At 42.3% G+C, this 24,543-nt stretch overlaps 1 protein-coding gene across 1 annotated transcript in view; it reads right to left on the bottom strand.

The window, feature by feature from the left end:
* The window catches only part of adam22 (ADAM metallopeptidase domain 22), a 63,227-nt gene that overhangs the window by 37,011 nt on the left and 1,673 nt on the right, over positions 1-24,543 (bottom strand). The window contains exons 3-4 of the mRNA XM_030393056.1: positions 20,111-20,187; positions 4,086-4,152 (exon numbers count right to left, since the gene is read on the bottom strand). Of these exons, the coding sequence (XP_030248916.1) occupies positions 4,086-4,152; positions 20,111-20,187 (144 nt within the window). The remainder of the gene's footprint in view (positions 1-4,085; positions 4,153-20,110; positions 20,188-24,543) is intronic.

The raw sequence follows: 24,543 nt of genomic DNA, 5'->3' as shown, positions 1-24,543 counted from the left end.
GTCTCCCCGAGGAAACCTAGCTTTTATCGGAGGATCAATTTCTGCTCGTCAGTCTGAAGCTGCGCACAGCAGCAACGCACTGCTTCGTCCGCTCTTACTTCAATCCATGTCTGTCTTATAGGTTTTTGGGGAAGATGCATGTATGGAGTTGTTGTTGTCGTTGTTGTTAAACTACGTTGAAAAAAAGTACTTATAACCTGAAGATGTTGGTTCACGACGGCAGGAACTTGCTCACAGGTTGGTGAGGTTGGCGCCTGATGTGGTCATTAGATAGGTTTAGGGTCAGGATTGTGCAAGCCAGCCAAATTCTTCCACCCTAGAATTTAAAACCATTTCTACCTGGATTTGTTCACATGGATAATGTCATATTGAAACTGCAAAGGCTGCCATCACACTCTCTGAATAACCACAGCCTTAATATTTTCAGACAATTTGGGAAACACGTTTATCCCAATTCATGCCGAGAACTGGTTGAGAAATTGTCTGTATGTTAAGTGTGGGAGCCAGCAGCTTGTTAGCTTAGCTTAGCAAAAAGTCTGGAAATGGGGGTAATCAGTTAGCCAACCCCGCAGTTTGAAAGCTCACTTAACAATATGTTACATCTCGTTTGCAGTCTTAACATCACCAAGAGGTTGCCGGACAACCAGTGGAGACTCCAGAGAGTGAATTGTTGACTGTTGCTTTCACACTTTGTTTGTTGAATCAGTTAAATCGATATTGAGATACAATGTGTTAAGTAGTGAGTTTAAAAAGGTTTGGGTAAGGAGACTTTGTCACGTTTGGACAGCTGATTCTTCTGTTTCTAATCTAGAGCTGTAATGATTAGTCGATCCATTAGTTGATAAAAAAAAAATCTTCTTGCAACTATTTTTGATCATCAATTCATTGTTTGAGTCTGGTTTCAGCTTCTTCAATGTAAATACTGGCTGTTTGTCTTTGTCATTTATGATACTAGAGGAAGGGTCTCTGAGTTTTGGACTCTTGGGTGGGGAAGAGAAACCTCTTTGGTTGATGAAGATTTTTCAGAAGTTTTAAAAATTTGATCAACAATACTATGAATCAATAACTTGTGAAAATAATAAACAGATTGATCGATAATAGAATTAATCATTAGTTACAGCCCTGTTCTAGTCTTTGTGCTCAGCTAAGCTCACGATCTCTGTGGCTTTATCTTTATTATACACACATCTTTCAGGAAAGTGAATGTGTTTCCCAAAATACCTGAACTACTCCTTTAATAATTCCCTCTTCCTTCTCAAACCAAAAAAACAAACAAAATTACACAAATTATGGGCAAGGATCACTCCTTAAAAAGCTATTCGAGGATATGAGGGAATATGTGGCCAATCACACTGAGACACGTCACCAGAGAAACCATTGTGTTCCTATGGTACGGCACAACTGGCATTTTTTGTGGTTTTCATAGTAAAAGTTTTCTCAACTTTTCAGCATAAGGCACAGAAATGCACTTTTTTTATACATGTACTACATCTGACTGCCAGGTGGCCGCTCAGACCTACTCCACAGGCGCACCCAGCGGTTAAGCGGTCTCATTATGAACAGTCGAACTAATGTAGTGAAAAGGGATCCTCATGAATGAACAGTAACAAAATGTGTGTTTGTGATGAACTCATCTGTATGAATTGCTATGATTGAATGAAACGAGCGAAATTGCATCAGTCATGCCGAGTTTGATTTGTTTTGTTGTTTCTGCTGTTGTCTTGACTTTACGGTTCTTTGCTCTCACTCTCAGTCGAAATCATTACTCTTAGCGATCATTTCTAAATCTGATTCTTACAGGACGAAGAAAACAAGCCATGAGCTTGAGGTACGTATCATACTGACCTCAACCCTGACTCTCTTTTCTCTGTTTCTACAATATCACATCAAGACAACCAGAATTGAGGAATATATAAACTTGTGAAAGGGAAGGAAGAAGTTGTACATGTTAGGTCAATAAAGCTACAGGAGCTACATATGAAGAGAGAGAGGTGGGTAGAGTGAGCATGAAATGAAGAGACAGAGAGGGCTATTTATAAGTGCTGCTGTGCTCTACTATCCCGGCGTCTCTCCTCCCCCTGACGCCCTGAACCTTCTGCTCCACTTCTCATCAAAGCAAGAAACACCCAAAACCCAGTGCTGTGGGTACATCCTCAAAGTGTGTGTGTGTGTGTGTGTGCGCGCGTGTGTGTGTTGCTATATTTGTCTGATCTGTGATCTCCTTAGACCCATATACGAGTGATTAATTATGTAATCTGGACATCACAATGCACAATGAAAAGGTCGATGTCAGACAGTTGGTAAACAAGTAGGACGCTCTGCCCTCTGAAAGTCAGCGAAAGTTTCAGCAATTAGATAATTAAAAAGGAAAGACGGAAAGAAGGAAGGAAAAAAAATGCGTGTGCAAACATGGAGTCTTTATATAGTATTCACAGCTTAAGAATGACCTCAGTCTATCCCCAATTACCACTCATGAATTACTTAATGCACATGGCTGGGCGATATGACAAAATACACCATCAAACAATAGAAACGTTACATTTTGTTACACTATTTATGGAGGTACTGATATATATTTAATCTTTGGTAACATCTCTGTGTCTGTGTTTGGCAACAAATATGTAAGCCAAAGTGATGCTACATTAGTCCAAAGGTTTTCAGTCAGGTTCATTCTTTCATTGTCTTTTTATCCTCATTTGTATATTAAGGGTTATTGTAGCAATCATTTCTCACACGCAGTATCGCGTTACCTTTAGTTTTTGTGCTAAACAAGGATTTGGAAATTGTCCGTCATTCAGTGAAATAAAATCTCACTGTGGACAGCAAGCCAGAACTGCTACCACATTGAGCACTACGTGCTACCTTTATTACTTATGTGCTCCATGAACAGAGGGGATTCTGAGGCAGAGCAGCAGCTGTGCTATGATGGCTGACATATTGACCTCTGTGAGCAGAGTAACAAACAGGAGCTTGTCTCATATTAACCTTCATGAACAGCAGCCATTAATAAAAATAATGAAAAAAAGAAGCAAAGCATGACAATAGAGAGAGTACATTCTGGATATTCATCTACAAGGTGAATTAATTCACGCACAGAGAGATCGCTTTATAATAAGTTCCATAATTACAAGAGACCATATCACAGTATATGTGGTGTAATAATTGGGATCACTCTCTGTAAAGTATCTAATATCTCACTAATCTGCTGCTTAGCTGAGTAAATCCTGACCATTATAACCCTCCCTCCACTTATGTGATGTAACAGAACTCCTCAGTGGGTGTCCTGTAACTGAAGTCCAGATTCCAGAGGATTATCACAGCAATCTTAATTTCATGTTAGTTGAAGGTTTAGGCCACAGCTACAGTTTCATTTCAGCCTTCTGAAATCTTAGCTGAACAAAGACCGGAGGGCTGTGATTTCTCTGTGTGTGCAAAGTAACGCATTGATTAACCAATAAAAGGCTCAGGGAGGAGGAAGAACCTGTGGGGTGGGCAGGAAATTGCTGCAAGTTGAAGGCAACACTATTCAGCGGTTTTTGGAGTCAGCTTAACATACACCATCCTGGCATTTTATTACACATTTCTAACTTCCAAAAAATAAACCTTGTTACATTATAATACTCCTCTATTTTTAACAGCTAGTTGCTAAATGCGTCTGTCTGTCGTTTAGTGCTGAAAGTAACATACTGTGTGTTCATCAGATCTTTTTCACAGGAACAACTGTCTGCTCCAGCTGGAAACAATTCGAATAAGAGCAGTGAACCACAACACTACAGTTGGGGACTGTGAAACCAAGACATTAAGCTGAAATATGTTAAATTGTTCAGTACAGCTTCAGGGAACAACCGAGTGATGATTCGCTGTGGCTTCTCCAGATGTGATCTGGCTGATTGAAACATTTACCACTTGCGTTAAGATGCTTTTATCCCAAAAACGAATCAGATACAAACTACATGTCATGTCAGGGGGTTAATGGGGTCGTAATGTTAAGACACCATTAACACTGTCACTTCCACTTAAACTGCAAATAGTCCAACAGTGAAAGTGTGAGTGTGCATGAGGAGAGATGATTTGCAGAATCTTACATTGGTGATGACAGTCCTCCCTTTTTCTGACAAATGCCTCTCCACGTACCCCGAAGACAGCAGATCACTGGGAACAGAGAGGAAAAGAAAAAAGGGAATTAAAGTTAGAAAATTTGTGATTTTTCATTCAAGTGTCACTCAGTTACACAAGTGTGCTTGTATTTTATAGGAGGATTGTGTTCCGTCTTGGCAGCACAGAGCTTCAGAGCATCAGTCCAGCTAATTATGACCAGCGTACAGGGACGAGGCTATTTCCAGCACACAAACTCACACAAACACAATTATACAAATCCAGCCTTCTAGCAAATGTCTGGGGTGTGTGTGTGTATGTGTGACTATCGGAGGAGTGAAGGACAAGTGAAGGTCAGTAAGGTGTAAAAGAGGCGACACAGGCAGAATGGAAAGGAGGAAGGAAATAAATTGAGATAGCGAGAAAGAGGACGACTGGCATAAATAAGAGGAAATCAGTCTGTGTGTGCTTTCTCAGCAGAGCTAGACCCAAGAATCCCAATGGAGATATACACTGCAGGCCCAATCTGAGACAGAGATGTATGAGCTATAGTGCACACAAAGCCACACACACTCTCAAACACACATACATACACACACACAGAGACACACGCACGCACACAAACACACAGGGGAATGCGGCATATGAATGGGGATTTGTACTTTTTCAGCCTGTTTTTAAAAAATAATAAAACACAGCTGAGTTTTAGCCTCTTATCTCACAAAAAGGTGACCTGAACATGCACATGCACACACACTTGTGCAGTGTAGGAGTTGGCTTTTATTTCTTAAATGTACTGTACAGCGAGCAGTGCCAGAGCCAGTACAGTAATCTGAGGCGTGTATACACAAAAACAGAAAACAGCAAACACACAATGAAAATAGTAAGAACAAATAACGCCAGCCCTGCACCAGAAAAGAGCAGCATAAAAATCAAATGGAACAATCAGCATTACAAACTAATTGTCATCAGATTAAATTCATCCCAGATTTGCTGAATCAGGAGTCTTAACATACTTTCCAATGCAACTAAATTGCAATGCCTGCTGTGTGTATTAGTCAGGACAGAATCTGACGCAAAAATGTGCAACCAAAACAGTAACAAGGGTATCTGAGCGGGCCGCTCTCCACACTCAACCAGAGAGCCATCAATCAACTCCAACTTCCTGTCAAAATCCAGACATCAAGAACAGACAAGTAGGCGGGATACATTTTCATCTAGTTTGCTCATCAAACAAACCAGCCTCTTCTTCAGTGTCAGTGTTCAGTGACGGATGTCAAATGTGGGTGAAAGTTGGAGACTTGATTGTTTTTCCCCAAACAATGAAAAATCATCTCACTGCATCAGTTGAGAGATATACAAATAAATGAAACTAGAGAAAAATATTATACAATTATTATACAGATAAAAAGTGAACTCATGAGAAAGAATGCACAAATGTAATAGTAAATCATTCAAAGCAAAGAAAATAGCTGATTAGTGTTTTAACATTAGTTCTCATTATTTCCAATAACCGTCTTATTTACAGTAAAAATACATGGAGATGACATTTAAGCTTTTAGTTGCCTTGATAGGACTCAATGAAGAATAGAAAAAGACTAGAGATATTTAGTAACACATTCAATTATTCGTTTGGTTTTGTTGCGAGAAAAGGCTGGCAACAAAACTAAATAAAGCAGGCAAATCCAAGAATTAAGTAGTCCAAGAATTACAAAAACTAAAGGAGCGCTGGGAACACAAGGAACATAGCAGACGCAGGACTGACGATGGGATACAGAACAGGGACGCAGGACACGCATGACAACAACAGCCGAACTGACAAAGAGAAGCAGAGAAACACAGGCTTATGTAGTCAGGGTCTAATTAGCAAATGAAACACAGGTGAAAAGGAAAAAAGGCCGGAAAATGACAAAGGGAGGAAGTGAAAAGCAAAACATGACACATAACTTCAAAATAAAACAGGAAATAACTGAACCAAAAACTCAAACCATGACAGAAACAAGAGCGATATCAATTCGTGCATACGTGGATTTTTGTTGAATTTTGGTAACACTGCTTTAGGATTTATGTCCAATGTATGAGTCAATGTCATGATGGAGCAGCTTTAGGTATTAATAGATAGATTTTTTATATCTTCCACTTCAAAAACTGAGATATTTGACAAAAGGACAGACTGCTGAGAGCAAAGAGAAATCTGTAACAGTAATGAGTCATAACAAGACAGGTGGTAGAGAACTGTCTTGCTTCTGACGGCAGACACATCATGTGTTTTTTAAATATTAACTGAGTTTTCTTTCAGCAAGTAAAAGTTTTCCAAAGATGATTTAGGCATAACATATATTATTTGAATGAAACTGACATCATCTTTCACATATACATGCACAGGGACAGAAGCTGCTTTCTAAGTTGACTAATGGTCGTTTTGCTACAGCAATGAAAATTTGCAGGGAAAGAGGGGAGAGTGAGGTAAAAATGAAAGAGGGCGAGAATGGCCATCAAGGGGGGAGTAATGAGACAAAGGGCAGGAAAGCAGCCGTGAAAGTTAAAGAGACGGAGAAGCAAGGTGTGAATAGAGAGCTCGTTTCAGAAACATTTCCCAACTGCCTGTCCTTTCTTAAGTTTCGAAGATAGGAAAAATCTTCATGTTGCAGAAGTAATTCCTAAACTCATGGCTGTGTCTCATCCTATCTTAGACCACATATCTCATCTTAAGAATTCCTAACTAGATCTGAAAACTTGGTTCTTCAATCGTCACTTGTTCTGTCATGCCTGTGTCTGTGATTGGAGTATATCCTACACTGCCTGTATCCATGACAACAGCCGACTCACACCAAGCTAACACCAGTTTAAGCTTCTCCAACTGGCTCACATCGTTGTTTGTTTCTCTAACAGGCTAACATTAGTGTTAACTTCTCCAACAGGCTGAAGTTGATGTTAAAACCCAAATAGACTATCATTACTGTTGCTTCTCCAACAGGCTAACATACGTTAGCTTTCCAAGCAGGCTGAAATCAATGGCAACTTCCTCAACGGGCTAGAGTCGGTGTCATACCCTCCTACAGGCTAACATCGATGTTAGCTTCTCCTACAGGCTAACATCAGAAGCTTCTCTAACACATTATCATTGTTTTTCCTAAAGCTATAGTTTCAGTAGCCTGTCAATCGTAATATTTTTGTGTTCTTATCCAAATATTAAATTGGATTTTTCCCAAATGCAGTCAGGAAACATGTTTCTGTAACACCAGAAAAACCTTAAATGTTCTCCTTAACAGGATTGCAGACTAAGAGAGTTTCTGTAATGAGGCTCCAGGGCTCTAACAGACATCCCACCATGCACTGCAATTAAGCTCTCTCCTAAAAAATAAAAAAAATCCACATTATAAAACTCGCAACCCCCACTGTCACACTTCACACCTTCCAACCTCAGGTCACACATCACATCCCTCACATTACCTCAGACTTACGACAACATTGTGCAAATTAAACCCTCCATGACTCCTGAGACACAAGTGACATTTTATCAACATTTTGCATCAAAAAGGATTGTCGTGAAAATATTCATACGCTCCCGTGATGAAGACGTTCTGTGTGTGCATGAGTCCCTGGGTCACAGGCGTGCGCTGTTGGCCTTTGTTCTGCTGGGATGTGTGTTTAAGATTCAGAGCTTGTGATCTTTATCCGGCTCCACGCTGAGCACAGACAGGGGGGAACAAGCGAGGAGCATACTGAGGCAGCAAGGCAGACACACAAGCCTCTAATGGAGGACGCTGATAACAGATTTCAGCTTTAATTGTTGGGGGGATTTAAATAATTTATATGACAGACAAAAGACGCAAACTCAGCCTCAACCCCATCCCCCACACTGACACGTACACAAGTGCAGAGATCTCCCCACCGACGGATATAGTTCTCCTTCTTCCTGTTAACATGCATACACACTTATGTATAAATGTATAACTGCGAGTGACCTCTTTGTAGCTTCTGATATGGAAACAAAAAATATAAACAGAGCGCTCCTCTCATGCGCTCTTGTATGTGATCTCTCTCTCTCTGTGGAGATAAACACTGCAAACTCTCAACATAAATGATGATCAGAGGGAAGCTGAGGGCTTCATTAAAGAGAATAAATAGGAAGAGGGGATGAGGGAAAACAGAAATAGAAGCGTAAATGTAGGCCTAATAAATTATCATTTATCATCAAGGCATTCAAGAGCTTAAAAGAGGATTCATAGTTTCTAATTTCAGACAAATTTGTGTGACATCTGGCGCCTAAAGGTGCTCAGGACAGATTTGTGGCTGAAACAGAGGATGACAGCAGCCACCTTTCTCGCTCATTTTGCATCATATTCAGTGTCCATTACCCTCATTCTCCCAGCTCAGTGCCTTTTTAAACAGCCTGCCTCATCCTCCGCTATACTGGAAGAGAGTCTTCTTGGCTCCGTCTCCGCAGCAACATCTGTTTGAGAGCTTGCATCCGAGCTGTCAATCAGGCCCGGAGGAGATTTCAGAGGTGGATCCGCAGACGCTCAACGCTTGCAGCTTTCAATGTTTCATACAGCCATTTCCATATAATCACATCCCTCTTTCGCTTTCGCCACACTTTTAATGTCAGACAGCCCACACACACACACACACACACACACACACAAACCTAAGAGCACTGCTAGAGCTGGGAAAATGTTGCTGTGAAAAGACTTATTCAACTTTATTAAGAGGGTCTTTCTGAGGAGGTAAAAACTGACTGAAGCGGTGAGAAGCTGCCAGTGCACTGAGTCCGCCTGGCTGTCAATCACATCAAACTCCATCCTTCCTTTAAAGCATTTTGTTGTGAGTTGCACTGGACGAAGACATCTGCTATGGCAACCCAGTTCGATCTCCTGAGGTGAATCATGCACACAGACACACACACACACACACACGAACAAAGTTTCCGTGAGGTCTAAAATTCCTCTCACGATCTGTGTCGCCTGGGATGAAAAACAGCACAAAAAGGACAGATTGGCAGGACTAATGTTTGTGTGTGTGTATGTGCGTGCGTGCGTGTGCGTGCGTGTGTGTGTATGTGAGCGGATTGGCACAAGTGTTGGGGGCAGCAGGCTTTTCATTGCTTTCACACAGGCAAATCTAGCTGCTTTCAAATACCCTCCTAAATACACCCAACATGCCGAAACACAGTAAAATAAGCACACAAGAACATTCATGTACATCTGCACTCGGGCACGGCAGTCATCAAATGGACTTCTTCCTCCTCCATATATGGATTTTTGCCATTTAACCCTGTAATAAAAAGGGCACCGGCACACAAAGGACCGAACATGTGCTGTGTCAGGTGTCCGTAATGAGGATGGGGGAGTGCTGAGGAAAGAGAGCGGAGGAGAAAAGGAAAGGAAACGTGGCTGGTGTTGGGGGTTGCAGCTAGATGGAAAGGTGGATGAGAGAAATAATAAAGATCTGAGAAGGAGTGAAGGAGAGATGAGGGAGGGGGGTCGAGGTGGAGGTTTTCTCTTTGGGAAAAGCTGCAACTGCTCTCACCTGCAGCACCACCCCCTTCTCAAGGCTCAACCACCCTCCCACTGAGGCCTCATTAAAGGTCTCCAGGCTATAATTCATTCACTCTCCAATCACTTGGGTCTCTTCGCTTATTGCACATGGAATACTGACAAACAAATCAAGATACGCTCATGCTAACAAAACAAAACAAAAAAGGCAGAATAAAACTCAACGCTCATATTCCTGCTCTCTGCAGTTTTGGGTCCATTATGCAGTCGTGTCTATAGCACGCAACTTACACTCCAAATAGAGTTGAGTCCTGAATTATGCAGTGGATGAGGATGTTGTGGGCATAGAGCAGAACATGCAGATCTGTATCTGTGACAACACGTGGATTATTAGTGAACTCCACGCCATCTTAACAGGGTCAAGAGAGACTGAGAGACGGACCTTTGGAGCCCCATACAGTCATCACGACTTGTTTACTTTCTATCTTCATCCGATGAGATTACTCTCCGTCATGAGTCACCATGTGTGTGAATTTGCTCTCCTCTGACCGGCTCCATCAGATTTTGCGCAGTGGTAAATTTTGTTAAATAGTTAATCTCCTGACAGTGACGCACACTTTCGATTGATTTTTTATTCAGCATGACAGAGGAAGAGGAGTAATCTATGAGAGACAATAGCCTTTAGAGGGGCATTAGTATCTTTTCCTGCTGAGAGAACAACAGTCTTCCCTTCTGTCCCTGTCTTCAGCAGAGGAGGCTCCTGGATCTCTTTGTCTCCACTAATCCTGCATACTGAGTCGAGACGGCTGAGGAGAGGGGAGAACACAGGGATGGTATGATAGAGCATAAAAGGGAAGGCCGGTAATTCAACGCTTGACATCCTGTAAAGTCTACCAACACAAGCTCTTCCCTTAAACGATGGGTTCACTTTTTTAGCTACACTGGTGGCGTTAGAGCTGGGTGTAGCCACTGATTTCCCAAATCCATTGGATTCTGATTCACAAGGTTTCATTTCAATTTATGATTGATTAAATATCAAATCGAATCTGAGTTTTTTTTTTTGGTTAAAATCTGCACATGGAGAAATGAATGGGATATTAGGATCTTATTTATCTAATCATCAAAACTGCTGCAGCCAAGGACAAACAAAGTAATGATAGATGTAATAAAATAGAAACTTTCCTATTTCAAACAATCATTATGGCCATTGGAGTAAAGATTTCTGACTTTACAAGGTACACTCAAGTGCACCATTAACCACAGGAGAAATCTTTCTTTGGTGCTTGGCGTGTGTCAACAGAAACTGGGTAAAAACCTCAGGATTTTAAGGAATTTATCCTGAATCAATTAAATGACTGATGAATAAAAATCAATTTACAAATCCGGGCCTATGTTGCACGGCTCTAAGGATGTCCACCGCTTTGTTTCAGACTGAAACATCTCAACATCTGTTGGATGGATGGCCATTAAATTCTGTTCTCACGTGTTCATGTTTGCCACAGGATGAACTGTATCAACTTTGGCGATACTTACATTTTTCATAGTTTGGTTCATGGCCAAATACCTGCTAAACTAATGGCCTTCCCATTCGCCTCAGCATGCTAACAAGCTCAGCTACGATGGTGAACATGGTTACATTATAACCGCCCAACTAGAACTACAGTCTGCACAAAGATGCCATCTGAAGTTCTTTGTAAGACGCCCACTTGATTTGTCTATGTCAAACTGATGAACCCTCATGAACGACCACTGTGGATTTCTCCTCCATCACTTGCTGTATACTGAGATTGCAAGAGGGATTATTGGGAATAACGAACAGGAAGGATGTACTATGCTTCAACAAGAAAACAGCTCACATGGGCTTTTCAAGTTTTGTTTCAGGAAATGTGAACCTGTCCTTTAAATCTTAACGCCAGCGTGTTTATCTGTTCTCAAAAGTGCCTCAAGAAGTCCTGCAGGGCCTCTGAAGTGTAGCCCACCTTCAAATAACATCCATGCAGCTATTTGTTCTTCTAAATTAACCTCCCTCACCTCAGTAAAATTAATCTGTATCCACCTTCCTGATACGCTCCACAAAGTCTGCAAAACACACACATACACACAAACATGCGCCTCGTTCCCTTCTACACCAGAACATACTGTACTGAACTATACATACACAGACCTGGATGTGACGCTGAGCCACTTAACAAACACAGCCTTTGATTTAATGTTTATGAGGACTGCATTTGCACAGACACACTCACAAACATAACTCCCAATGTGGTAGCTAAAATGTATGTGCGTGTGTGTGTGTGTGTTTGTGTGTGCGTGCGTGCGTGCGTGTGCGTGTGTGTGTCAGATTACACACAGATGTGAGGAAGAAAACCTGCCAGAGGCAAGAGAACAAGAAGCAGAAAGTAGGAGATGGAGATAGAGAGAGGAAAGAAGAAGCGGGGACTGTTTTCTTTTTAGGGTACTCCTTTCAAGTACTTACCTCCCTCGAGCATGAACACTAACACACACACACACAACCACACACTAACACGAACACAACTTTATCGCTCCCTATCTCCTTCTCTGACTCAACCCACCCACCAAGACTCAAGGGTGCCTGAAGGACATCCACACATCCCTCCCGCTCTGTCCTCTTCTTTCTCTCCATCCTTAACTATTTTCTTTCACTCCCTCCTTCCCTCTCTCTCCCTCGCACACATAAACACTCCCCTCTCTGTGTTTTTCTCATTAAGTCCACAGTAAATCAGATCACGCCTCCCTGCAATAAATTACAGACCTGGGAACTGAGGAGCAGAGACAGAGATGGAGGTGGAAAAAGGAGGAGAAGAGCAGAGTTGGGCTGTAGCGATGTCAGGGTGCAGAGAGGGGGAGACTGGGCCGGATGATAAATTGTCTTGGAATGGGACATGAGAGGGAGTTAATCATATATATGTGGAGATGTAAGGCTGCATGCACATGTACGTACAAGCAGCACGTGCATAAATTCACACACTCACGCGCAAACACTGGGACACGCGCCGATAACACTACAGCATCAGCACCTTTCACGGTCCGAGGCAGCCAAACGCCTACACATAGGGCCAAAAGCCCTCAAATGGCCAAAGTCACAAAGTCCACTCAAAGTCAGACAGAGTTGTGAAGCCAACATGAACATGACATCAGCTGAACGGCATTCTGATGCACTTGTTTGTCCTACAAGTGAACAACTGATTATTGTTGGGTTAAAAAAAATGCTTTCAGATCTACAAGTCCTCCCACTCTTTAGCTAAAAAACAAGTAGGAGGAGATATTTTGGTCGTCCAGGGTTCCAAGAAAAAAAAAAAAAATCCCTTTCATCTTACACAAAGACGCTGTTAGAAGGCTGGTATTTAGAGAATTTCCAAAGCCTGAACGGGCAAAGAAACTTTCCCAGTTGAATCATCAATAGAAACAATGAGGAAAATGTTGGAAAATGTTTGTCAGGCCTGGCCGACAAACGTGATGCTTTCTGTTGAATAAAAATTCAAGTGAACACAACTTTGAATCAGGGAAAACTACACAGGATAGCGTTAAGTTGTGCAACTCTGACACCGAGAATGGAAGAAGCTTCACATTCATACTGACAGATAATCACACAGACATTAAAGACACAGCCACAGTCATAGAAAATGATGAAAAGAATTCAAGTATCCTTTTAAAGATGATCCAAAACTTAACATTGCCAACAAGACTGAGTGTAATTTAAGTACCGGAGTTAAATAATTTGCCTTTTTTTGCCCAATCCTCTTAATTTTCCTCATCTTACATATTGATCCTCCCGTTCTCCATCTAAGCCTTGCTTCTTTCGATCCAGTCTTGTTATCTCTAATTAAGACAACACTTTACGTGCCTCTCCTGCACCTGGGGCCCAACGAGACGACACACACAAAGACTCTGCATTGACGTCTGCCACAGTAGGAACAACCCTCTCTCTTCAAACACACACACACACACACACACACACACACACACATACACACACACACACACACACACACACACACACACACACACACACACATTCCAGCCCATGCACAGAAGCACCAGCACGCATGCTCCCATTCATCAAACCACCGGACCATGGCCTGTTTGGTTAGCTCCTAGCCTAACATAAGCAGTTGAAGGAACCCCACATTTATAGCAGTGCTCTATCTCCTCCAGCCCCCTCCCCACTTACACCGTCACCCCCTGTGCGCACACACCCTCCCTTCACACAGATGAATAATGCATTTAGCATCGCCTGTAATTGACCCTATGCATTTGCATAAAGCATTTGTGTGCATGCAGCGAAAGCTGACACAGCCCAGTAGTAGAGAAATAACAATACACTGAGTGTGTGTCAGTGTCAACATCACACATGAGGTCAGGGAGAAGCCCTCGTACTTTCTGCTGCTGCAGCGGATTATTTCATAACACTGAAGAGGTTATGAAACTCTCGAGTCCTACTTGGGTTGCCCACCCCTTCCTCTCTCTGTCTGCACTTACATATTGTCACCCTGTACATAACATACATACGGTATGAACACATAACGACACTTGTCCTCTCTGCTCACCGTGTCCCACTTGCACAGACACGGAGTCACATCAGCTCAGTGATGCTACTTTCTTCTCGGCTTGTTATCATTTGCTGTCAGCAACTGCGCAGTTTGATGATTATAGATCTTAACATGTGTGTTGAGCTTTTCTAGTGAATGTTATTAAAAAATGATGAATATTAGCTGATAGGTACCAGCCTGTATTTAACAATCATTGGCCACTTCCAATACAGCAGCTGAGTTGCATTACATCGTACAGGTGTACCTTGTGAGGTGGCCAGCAAGTGTAATGATGACATTTTAATAATTCTATCAATTGTCAGTGGAATTGTATTATCATAATACAATCATATCATGTTGCTTGACACAATTCTAACTAACTTTGTTTTAAATTCACTTAGTCCAACTCACTGATTCCCTGTAAAGTGTGTGTTATAGACCCTAAACAATATATCGGTTGGCTGGCCGATATTGGACACAGATATATTGTATCATCAGCGTATGTGCTGACTGATCCGCGCTGTAATGAAAACTTTCTCCTTAGAGATTGCAATATAGAGGTCATTTTTATAGATTACATTGGCTGTGAAGTTTGCTGTTTTTCTTCTGTTAAACTGCAAAATACTCTGCCTCCATTTCTTACTTTCAAGTGTTTGATAACCATATTTGAGGGATCGTTGCAAAAAATGTGTGCAAATCAGCCAAAATGTGTCAATGTCACAATTTTTTACCCCATAATATCAGTGACGGCGTTAGCCCTGAAAGTGTGGCGTCAGTCGTGCTCGAGTATGTTTAGAATGATTTTTGGCAAAAATTCATCATTTATCTTAACTTTGATTATTTTTAGGGAGACGTTTTTATACATTTGCCATATTGTGATGTAGGGTCCATTATGGAGTCCTGTTATATTATTTTGTAGAGGACTCATATATTGTCTAATACACAGTATCAATATGAAGATATTGATTGCGTTACCCCACCCTACACTTAGTGGTATGACTCAACACACTTATCTGATCACAAGCTCTATACAGCCCACGATATGTACTGTAGCTTCTCTACTAAGCATCTTTTCTGTACCACTGCATGTGTTTGTATGTGCATGAGTTGATGGCATGTGTACTTTTTCACCACACGGTGGGCAAGCTGGAAACCGTTCTAAACACACACACACACACACACACACACACACACACACACACACGTGTGTGCACTCCTCTTTAATCTTAAAGCAACATCTATTATTCAGCGAGAGCAGGTGGGAGGGGCGGGGTAAAGGGGTAGTAGGGGCATGGCTGAATGGAGAGTGAGTGTGGAGGGAGGGGGCAATCAAGGGTGGAGACGTATGAGTGTGTGTGTGTTTGTGTGTGTGTGTGTGTGTGTGTGTGTGTGTGTGTGTGTGTGTGTGTGGGCGTGTGTGTGTGTGTGTGTGTGCGTGTGTGTGTGTGTGTGTGTGTGTGTGTGTGTGTGTGTTGGAGCTGAGGATGATTAAAAAGGGAGGCAACCCCCCATCCCCTCCACATTTCCAGCTCACTCCAGTCCCATGAATGGTAAATTGCAGCCGGCCGGTGAGATGGAGGAGTGAGAGGAGGACAAAGACAGCGAGGGGGGAATGAAGACCCCATGACCCACCAACCCCCTCCTGACTTCCTCTCCATAGTCTGTCATGTTTCAGATGGGTGGCTCATGTCAATACAGCATGTTGTTAATGAAAGAGCTAACGATTACAGTGCACACATTAGTGCTGTCAAGGGATTATTTGGACCACACAGGACACTCATTTTGACCAGTTTCTTATCTAAATAAAGTGTCTCAGCGTATGCTCTATGATAGGATAGCAACCTCTAAAACATCATGCTGGGATAACCTTAAGAGGATGATCAGGTGAACTGTAAGGAGGGATGGATTATCTAAGAAAACAAAGTTTTTATATAAATTAAAAAAATAAAATATAAGCACGTAATATCTGAATCATCAAAAAAGGAGCATCCAGGTCTGAAAGGTGAAACTGATGCGGAAGTGCTTTAAACCTCCTGCTTTATTTCTAACGGCCAGGAGGGGACAACTCCACTTTTTGCAAAGAGAAGTACAATTGCATGTAAGCTTATGAGACAATGACCCCAATTCTTACTCGATTAATTACCTCAGTGAACAGTTTCCTCAAAAGTTTGTGATCTCAATCGCTAGTTTCAAGTCTTCTTCAATATAGCATGATGTTCGTTTTCTAAATTATGGTCCCATTGTGAGTAAAACTGACACTATAGAAGGTTACGCTTTAGAGCATGTCCGCCTTGTGATTAAAAAGTTGCACACGGTGTTTCCTTGTGTTCTCAGTCTGATCCAACCAGGAGATCCTCCCCAGCTGTACCCTCTCAAATATGGTCAATGACAAACTTGAGGCTTCAAAGTGATAGTCCAACACGTGATGTGAACACTTGAAAAATACTGAAAATACAGACTGGGAGTCTATGGGAGTCAAGTTTGTGATCTTAATTTAGCATGTTAGCATGTTTACATTTGAAAATCAGTTCTAAGAACAAAGCATAACTAAGGCTGGTGATAAGATCATTAGTTTTTCAGGTGAAGAGACTGAAAATTTCCACTCATTGTGGAGCTACATGAACAGTCAGGTGATCACTAAAGTCAGGAGAAATCATCCTCCCGAGATCACGAGTGTCTGTGCACAATTTCATGAGAATTGCCAGCTTTTGAGAAAATGTAACTCGATGTGGACAAAAGATAAGTCTTACAGACGTCACAATCCATGGAGCCATGCTGCTGCCAGTGCTAACAAATGTGGGGACACATATCAAGCCAAATTTTCACCCCTGAAAGTAAATGCACTCGACTGAAAATGTCCATATAACAACCAACAGGTGTCCAAACCCCACACACAAATTCACAAGACATATGACTTTATAACAGAACGCCTACTCTCCTATTATTCACAGTCTGAGGCCGAACAGGCTCAGGGCAAAGACTCTCAGACAATGGTAATTATGATACATACTGCAGAACTTCTGACTGAGCCGACAGCTAACGCTCTCTCTCCTCTTTGCTCATGGCAACAATTAAACACAAAAAAAAATGCACAGCGAGAGAGGCGCCCATTGATCAAAATGAGTGAACTAGGTTTTTGTAACTGGGAGCCAAAAAACAATGTTGGCCCATTCAGCCAAAATACCTCCCACTCCTGCACCCACACACATCAACAACTGGATTTATTCTGTCTGGCATGAAAGCTCTCTGTAAACAAAATCAGTGTGGCCGTCAAGAGGGAGGATCAGTTCACAGAGGACTGTTGGTAGAGGATGGTGACGAGGACAGAAGAGGGCACCAGGAGGATGATGATGAGGAACCTGAACTCATTCAGACACAAAGGGGAAACTGGAGATCTGCCGCTGTAAGGACAGGAAACTGGGACGAAGATGGAAAAAACTGTAGGTCAATATGCCAACTTAAACAATACCGATCACCATTCTAATTATCAACTCAGCATTTTGTCACTTAAATGCCAAAAATGCCTATCACAATGTCTCAGAATTTCTTGTTTTGTCCGACAAGATGTCCAAAAATCAAAGACGCTGAAGTTGTATTGATATAAAAAAACAAAAAACAAACAAACACCAAATCCTCACCTTAGAGGCACAAAACATTCGAGGCCTTTTTGCTCGATGCATTTCTTGAACAAACAGCTAAAAACATATTCATTTATCGATGAAATAAAACAAAGAAAAGCTGCGAACTCTCACAACTGACAAACTAGAACTAAAAAAAGGTTTGTTATTTCTTTTGAAAATTTAAAAACAATAATGATTAATTGATTAACAAAATAGCGCTGTTTTTTTGTACTGGCTGGCCGACTGACAGCCCGACAAATAACACAAGATTTCTTGAGAGAAAACACATGAAAGTCACACAGTACAGTGCTCCACTGCACTGATCTGAGTCTCTCATTCTTATTCAGAACCGCACATGTCAAACTGTTGCCCGGAGCTGTCGGGCTGGACACTAATTCACTCTCTGAAAAGCTAAAAACAGGACTTCACTTAAGTGTTTCCTTTCAGCGGATGTTCTGACGGACTTCCTGTACCCACATCCAGTTAAGGAATTATGATAAAGGGCGCCGTGAGCACGCAATGTCATACGGATAAATAATGACCCTGCATCAAATCAAAGTGCTGATGAAAGTATATGTGCCTGTGTGACAATATGTGCATGTGTGTGTGTGTGTGTGTGTGTGTGTGTGTGTATGTGTGCATTTGTTTAAGTGCGGGCGGGGTATCATATCCATGACTGTGTTTTTTTGCGAACCGTGAGCTTTACAGAAACAAATCCTCTAAACCTGGGAATTCCCGTGATGTACAGTTTGACTCAGCGGGGGAAGTGACTTCCACTGTGAGGAGCAGGCAGCATCGGGTCGTGTGTGTGCCAAGTTCACCGGGTTTCTGTTTTGGGGCTGAAAGAGGCTAACAATGGGTGACAGAGGCAAAACAGAGGAAAGGTTTAGAGAGGATGCATAGGATAGGATATATGATAGGTTGCCAAAAAAGGATGGTTTTATAAAAAAGTGTATGGGATGGAAGCAAAAAGAGAGAGAGAGGTGGAGTAAGAGGGAGAGAGAAGAGTTGCTCGCTTTCCATCAGCAGCACTGTGATCAATATCAGTGTCTGACAGGGCAGTGCTCCAGCCTTTACCGTAAATCACTTCCTATTATGATGGACCTTTAAATCACACGCACAAACACACACACACACACACTCACACACACAGACAATAGCTGACCCACTGCAAACATATAAACACACACACCGACATTAGATATTTATGTCCTGAGAGTGCGTTCTCAAAAACAGGCACTAAACAGCACTGAGAGGGCAGGAAAATATTACCTCTGTCCAGCAGTACGACAATGATCAACTTCAGTTAAAAATACTGGAGTCAGCACAACATTAACGTGCAATATGTGCTTAGGGGATTTACACTGAACAGGAACATAATGTGGATTTCCACTCAAAGATGTTGTTTAGGCCCGAGGATGTCAAAACGACTCTTACTGGGATCGTTTCAACAAGCAGTTGAGTCATTTTGTGAGCATTCGAGTTGGAAATGCAATCTACCTTCATTTATGCAGGACATTACAAAATATTGTAATTGTCACAATGTTGCTATGTCATAGCATTTAAAAAATAAAAACAGCTAGTAACACAGATATGTTACAGTAAAGACATCAACTTAAACACAGCCTTGTTTGACAGCCAGACACACTCCAGATTGACAGACTGATATCTAACTCTTTCGTGTTAGCCCAACAAAGAGATCGCAGAGACAGAAAAAAAATGTACTAGCTAGCTAACCAGACTGACAGACAGGTAGCTAGACCTAACATTTTTTTGCTAGTTTATCACACAGAGAGCCAGATTGAAAGAGAGAGACAGCTCTCCAGTCAGACCGACATTTCGCGAGCTAGCTTTTCAAACAAAAAGGTAGCTGTCAGCCCATTAACCTGAAAAAAGCAATTGTCTACGAGCCATCTGTGTGTCAAGCAGACAGCCAGGTCAACATAAAGAAAGCTAGATATAAAGACAGATATTAGCTTGGTAGTCAGACAAACAAATTTGTCAAGTAAACATTGCCTGCTAGCCAGATAGACAGCTAATGTCTAGTCAGCAGTCTTATAGCTAGAAAGCTAGTCAGATTGAAAGACAGCTGTTAGCTCATTAGTTCATGCTAGCTAGCCAGACAGATTACTAGATAGATAGATAGATAGATAGATAGATAGATAGACACCATTATTAACTAGCTAATCAGATAAATACATCTCCAGACTGACAGACAGATAGCTAGATAGCTTTTATTCATTTTTTGTTCATATAGAGACAACACACTGCTAGATAGCCAGACAGATATCCAGAAAAACAGAAAGCTGGCTAGACAGACGAAAGGGTTTAATAACACAATACTCACTGATTCAGTTCCACATCCAAGATGAATTTTCTGCCGAAAGCTTCGACTTGAAAGCTGGCTTGGGCCACATGGTTCACCTAAAAAAAAAGACAGAGTAGATGGGTTATTTAGCCTACTATAACTAACGGCAGTCATTATCATATTCATTGATCAGCTCATTTTCATATGCAAGGATCAATTTTCATCGACATTGACGGATGGCGGCTTTGTCTTTTTCGAGCATCAATCAGCAGTGCGAATAAGACAGCTTTCATTGAGCCATCAAGGCCTGTGTTCTGCTGAATTTTAATTTCTTGGAAAGGATCTCAGGAGCTACAAATCAGAAGTACGGTTTATGTAACACCCACTCACACTCACGTTCAGTACATACATGCATGTGGGCAACATAATGTGCTTTTACTTCAGTGACTATTAATTTTTACGTTTACTGGAGTGGTTTTGCAAAAGTGGCACAAAGACAAGTATTCACTGAAACCTTTAAACCCCTACTGAACGGCGCATTTGCTGGTAGAAATTATATGTCCGCGAACAAACACGGAAATTCACTCTCTTTTCTTCTGTTACTGTGTGACTGATTTGAGGGGGGGATGCGGGTCCATGATTCATCTCCAGTTCTGGGCACATATGGTACTAGGCTTCATTACAAACCCTCAGGTCAACGAGAACTCCCCACAATCATTCCTGTGCAGGTCCAGGAGAGTCCCAGAGCTGAGCTTAAAACACAGCTCACCCTCCCCCCGGCCACCCCAGGCCTGGCCCACAGGCTAACCTTCATCACGGACCGGACACTGCATGACAACGAGGGGAGGAGGGGTGTGTGTGTATGTGTGTGTGTGTGTGTGTGTGTGTGTGTGTGTGTGTGTGTGTGTGTGTGTGTGTGTGTGTCTTTTTGTTTCCGTTTGAGGAGGTGCCCCTGTGCTCACCCAAGGATGACCTTTGCCTGTGAGGTCCCCAATGGCCAGAGACTCTATTGTTTGGAGGAGTGTGTCCTATGCATATATGAGCGGATAAGTGTGTGTGTGTGTGTGTATGTGTGTGTGTGTGTGTGTGCGCGTGTGAGCAAGTACAAAGGGCAATCCCTTTCCACAGCACACTTGCGATGAAATCTAATCTGGCAGACTGGATCCATGATGGGAGGGGGTACCAGTAATTGTGTTTAATGAAAGCACATCCCAGTTCGACTGAGCCGGGCCCGGTGTTCTGAGGCCACCGCTGACTCTCCTGACATTGATTTCCGCGTTATAGCGAGTCTGACTTTCCACTCATGACCGTCCAAGTATGACTGTAAGTGCTATCAATCTACTGCACGCACGCACACGCACACACACACACACACACACAGACACACTCACTCGGACAAGAGAGGCAGGGAGGCGGGGAGGCAAACATACAAACCAACACACACACACACACACACACACGCACACACACACACGCTCAAGACTGATTTCCACTCAAAGCGCTTTTTGTTTTTTTTCCACCAAAACAACGCGAGCACTTTGCTGAACTCCCCACCGCTCATTCATCACTGAAGCCGTTTGCGTCTGAGACTGAAAATAGGCAACGCGACAGAGGTCTATATATAACCTTGCGCGTGTCACACATTCTCAGAACTGATCTGACAGATTTGTTTTTAGGGCTGTTGATCTAAAAACAGCCGGTAACTGATCAAACCTCGCGCGAGTGACATCACGGCTGATCACGGAGCAGATTCAAGCTCTCTGGAGAAAAAAAGAGAGAGTCGGAACATTAAAACATCAAATCAAAGATGCCTGCTCGTCCTCCTCCTCTTGTCCTGTATCCGTTCCTCCCATGTAATGTATATTTTATTGCTTGACTACAACTTTGAGGCCGTTGCCAATCGCCTGTAAGCGAACTATTTTGATAACCACAAGCTGGATTTTTCAGACAGAGCAAAATAAAGTCATTTCTGGAGCTGTAAAACTCAGGAATTACACAGAAATGACGCATTATAAATACTTTAGTTTTAGCCGTGGCATGACGTGCTTTCAGCAAATCTTCTTAAGAGTACATGTTGAAAGTCAAAAAGTTACTCCCTTGATCTACATGGCTTTAAAAATCCAGTTGTTGACACATGACCAACCAGCGATGGAGATTAGTATCAGCTTCAGAAGGGAAATATATTAAAGTGATATCTGCTGGCAGATGGTTCCTGTTAGCTTGTTTACCCATCGGGCTGCAGCTCTGTCTGAGGTGTGAGGAAGACAAAGGGTTGGCGCCTCCCTGCACGCTACCATCTGTAGCCCTCTCCACTCTCTGAGAGCATCGAACAGGGGCTAGCCTGCACAAGCCCGAGCCGCACAAATTAAAAACGCATGACAGGTTCGCACAATGCTAATTGACTCATCTCTTGAAAATGAACCCAGCAGACACGCTGCTTCACTGAACTGAGTCAGTGATCATGACTGTCATTGTACTGTATCAGACCGAACGGCTCCGGTAGGCTTCCCTGTCAAACAACGCTGCTGTCCCCCCGGTGATTTTAGATAACTGCCAACAGCTTTCTGCATAATTGTGTCACATGATAGATCTGGTGGGTGGTCCACACCCACATGCTACAGCGCAAAGTTTAGCCTGTGCGTAGCCTAATTTACCCACAAGTCTACAGTGTTTTGCTTGCCATGAGCTGACATCCAAACACTCAAAATGTAAAAACATTTCCTCCTCAAAGCTCCTCAAAAGTTGCAGATTTTGTGATTTATCATATTGAATCAACTGCTGGACTGTTGGTTGGATGACAGAAAGAAGATGTTACTTTGGGAAACTGTGATGAGCATTTTTCACAATACTTTCACATTTTATAAACAGAAATATGTATCAATTAAAGGGATATTCCGGTGTAAATTTAATCCATGTTCTAACACACCGTGACACTGAGTAGGACCCCCCCTCGAGAGATAAAGTTTGCGGACCGCTAGCTTACGTAGTTTTAGCATCCGCAGAAATGACCGCACGACAACAATACATTGCAGTAAACGGGTCCAAGTATGAAACCGCCATCAAAAAGCCACAAATAATGCTCAGAACAGCACCAAACTTCAGCAACATTAGAAATAGGGTCCCAGCACATATTTCGAGGCATCAAACATTTGATATCGTTGCCGTATTTGTCGGAAAAGATAAACAAAACTCACCACCCGAGAAGCCTTCCTTGTTGTGGGGAAGCCCTGTGAGTCGATTACCGAGTGCAGTAGAGTCCCGCAGTAATGATCATCATTGAGCTGCGAAACTCTGCTGCATTCGGTAATCGACTCACAGGACTTCCCCACAACAAGGAAGGCTTCTTGTTCTCTAATTTTGCTGAAGTTTGGTGCTGTTCTGTGCATTATTTGTGGCTTTTTGATGGCGGTTTTATACTTGGACCCATTTACTGCGATGTATTGTTGTCGTGCGGTCGTTTCTGAGGATGCTAGAACTACGTAAGCTAGCGGTCCGCAAACTTTATGTCTCGAGTGGGGGGTCCTACTCGGTGTCGCGGTGTGTTAGAACATGGATTAAACTTACACCGGAATATCCCTTTAATTGTGAAAATGATTGACAAATTCATCAGCAATGAATGAATGTTAGTTGCAACCCTGTTCAAGACCTGATGTACCACAGCTGGATATTTGAGGGTACCCTGTGGAGGTTCTGCCCACTAGCAGTGTTTTATGAGTGGGGTTCAACATTTCAGTTTCACACTGTTCCTCTAATCATCAACTGACAGCATAATGTGCAAAAAAGGAATGCAGTAATGCGCCAAAAAAGACGATGAAGAAGAAAACACGGATGTAGACAAAGGACAATTCCAAATATTCCAAAAATCTATGCTAATGCTGCGTGAGGAATGAAATGCATTCTTTAGCAACACTTCACGTGGACATTACTTGATTGTTCACATGAACACATGAACGTTAAAGATTAAGATCCAAACAAGTCTCGCTCGGAAATCTCGCGAGGTGAGCTTGTTGCCTCGTCTTGATTGTGAAAATCAGTATCAGCCATGACTTTGGAAAGAAATTCTCACTGGCAGTCAAAACGCCTCTCTCCAACTCTCTGACTTACATTTCTACAGTGATTTTCCTGCAACAGCTCTCCTCTCGTGAGATTTCAACATAAGAATTCTCCTTAAACAAGCTTCTGGATACAAAAAAGGATCTTATTATCGAAGGTTTATGTCCATATAAATAGCTTCTATAATGTTGTCAGACACACAACCTCAGCCCGTCGATGGCAGAATCAAGCACTCTCTTCAACGTTGGAGTTGCCCCAAAGGCTTACATTGCAAACATTACACCCGTGTAAGGGCGACCAGCTGAGGCCGATCTCAAACATTCGGTAAGCATGAATCATTTACACACCCAAAACATGTAGGGCCCGGGTTTAAAAATACCACAGATTCCCCTTTGTCTTCTCCTTGCCCTCTGGTGGAC

The sequence above is a fragment of the Sparus aurata genome, chromosome 17 (genome assembly GCF_900880675.1).
Source record: "Sparus aurata chromosome 17, fSpaAur1.1, whole genome shotgun sequence".
NCBI lineage: Eukaryota > Metazoa > Chordata > Actinopteri > Spariformes > Sparidae > Sparus > Sparus aurata.
The sequence above is the reverse complement of the archived record's forward strand: the minus strand, read 5'-3'. Positions and strand labels throughout refer to the sequence as shown.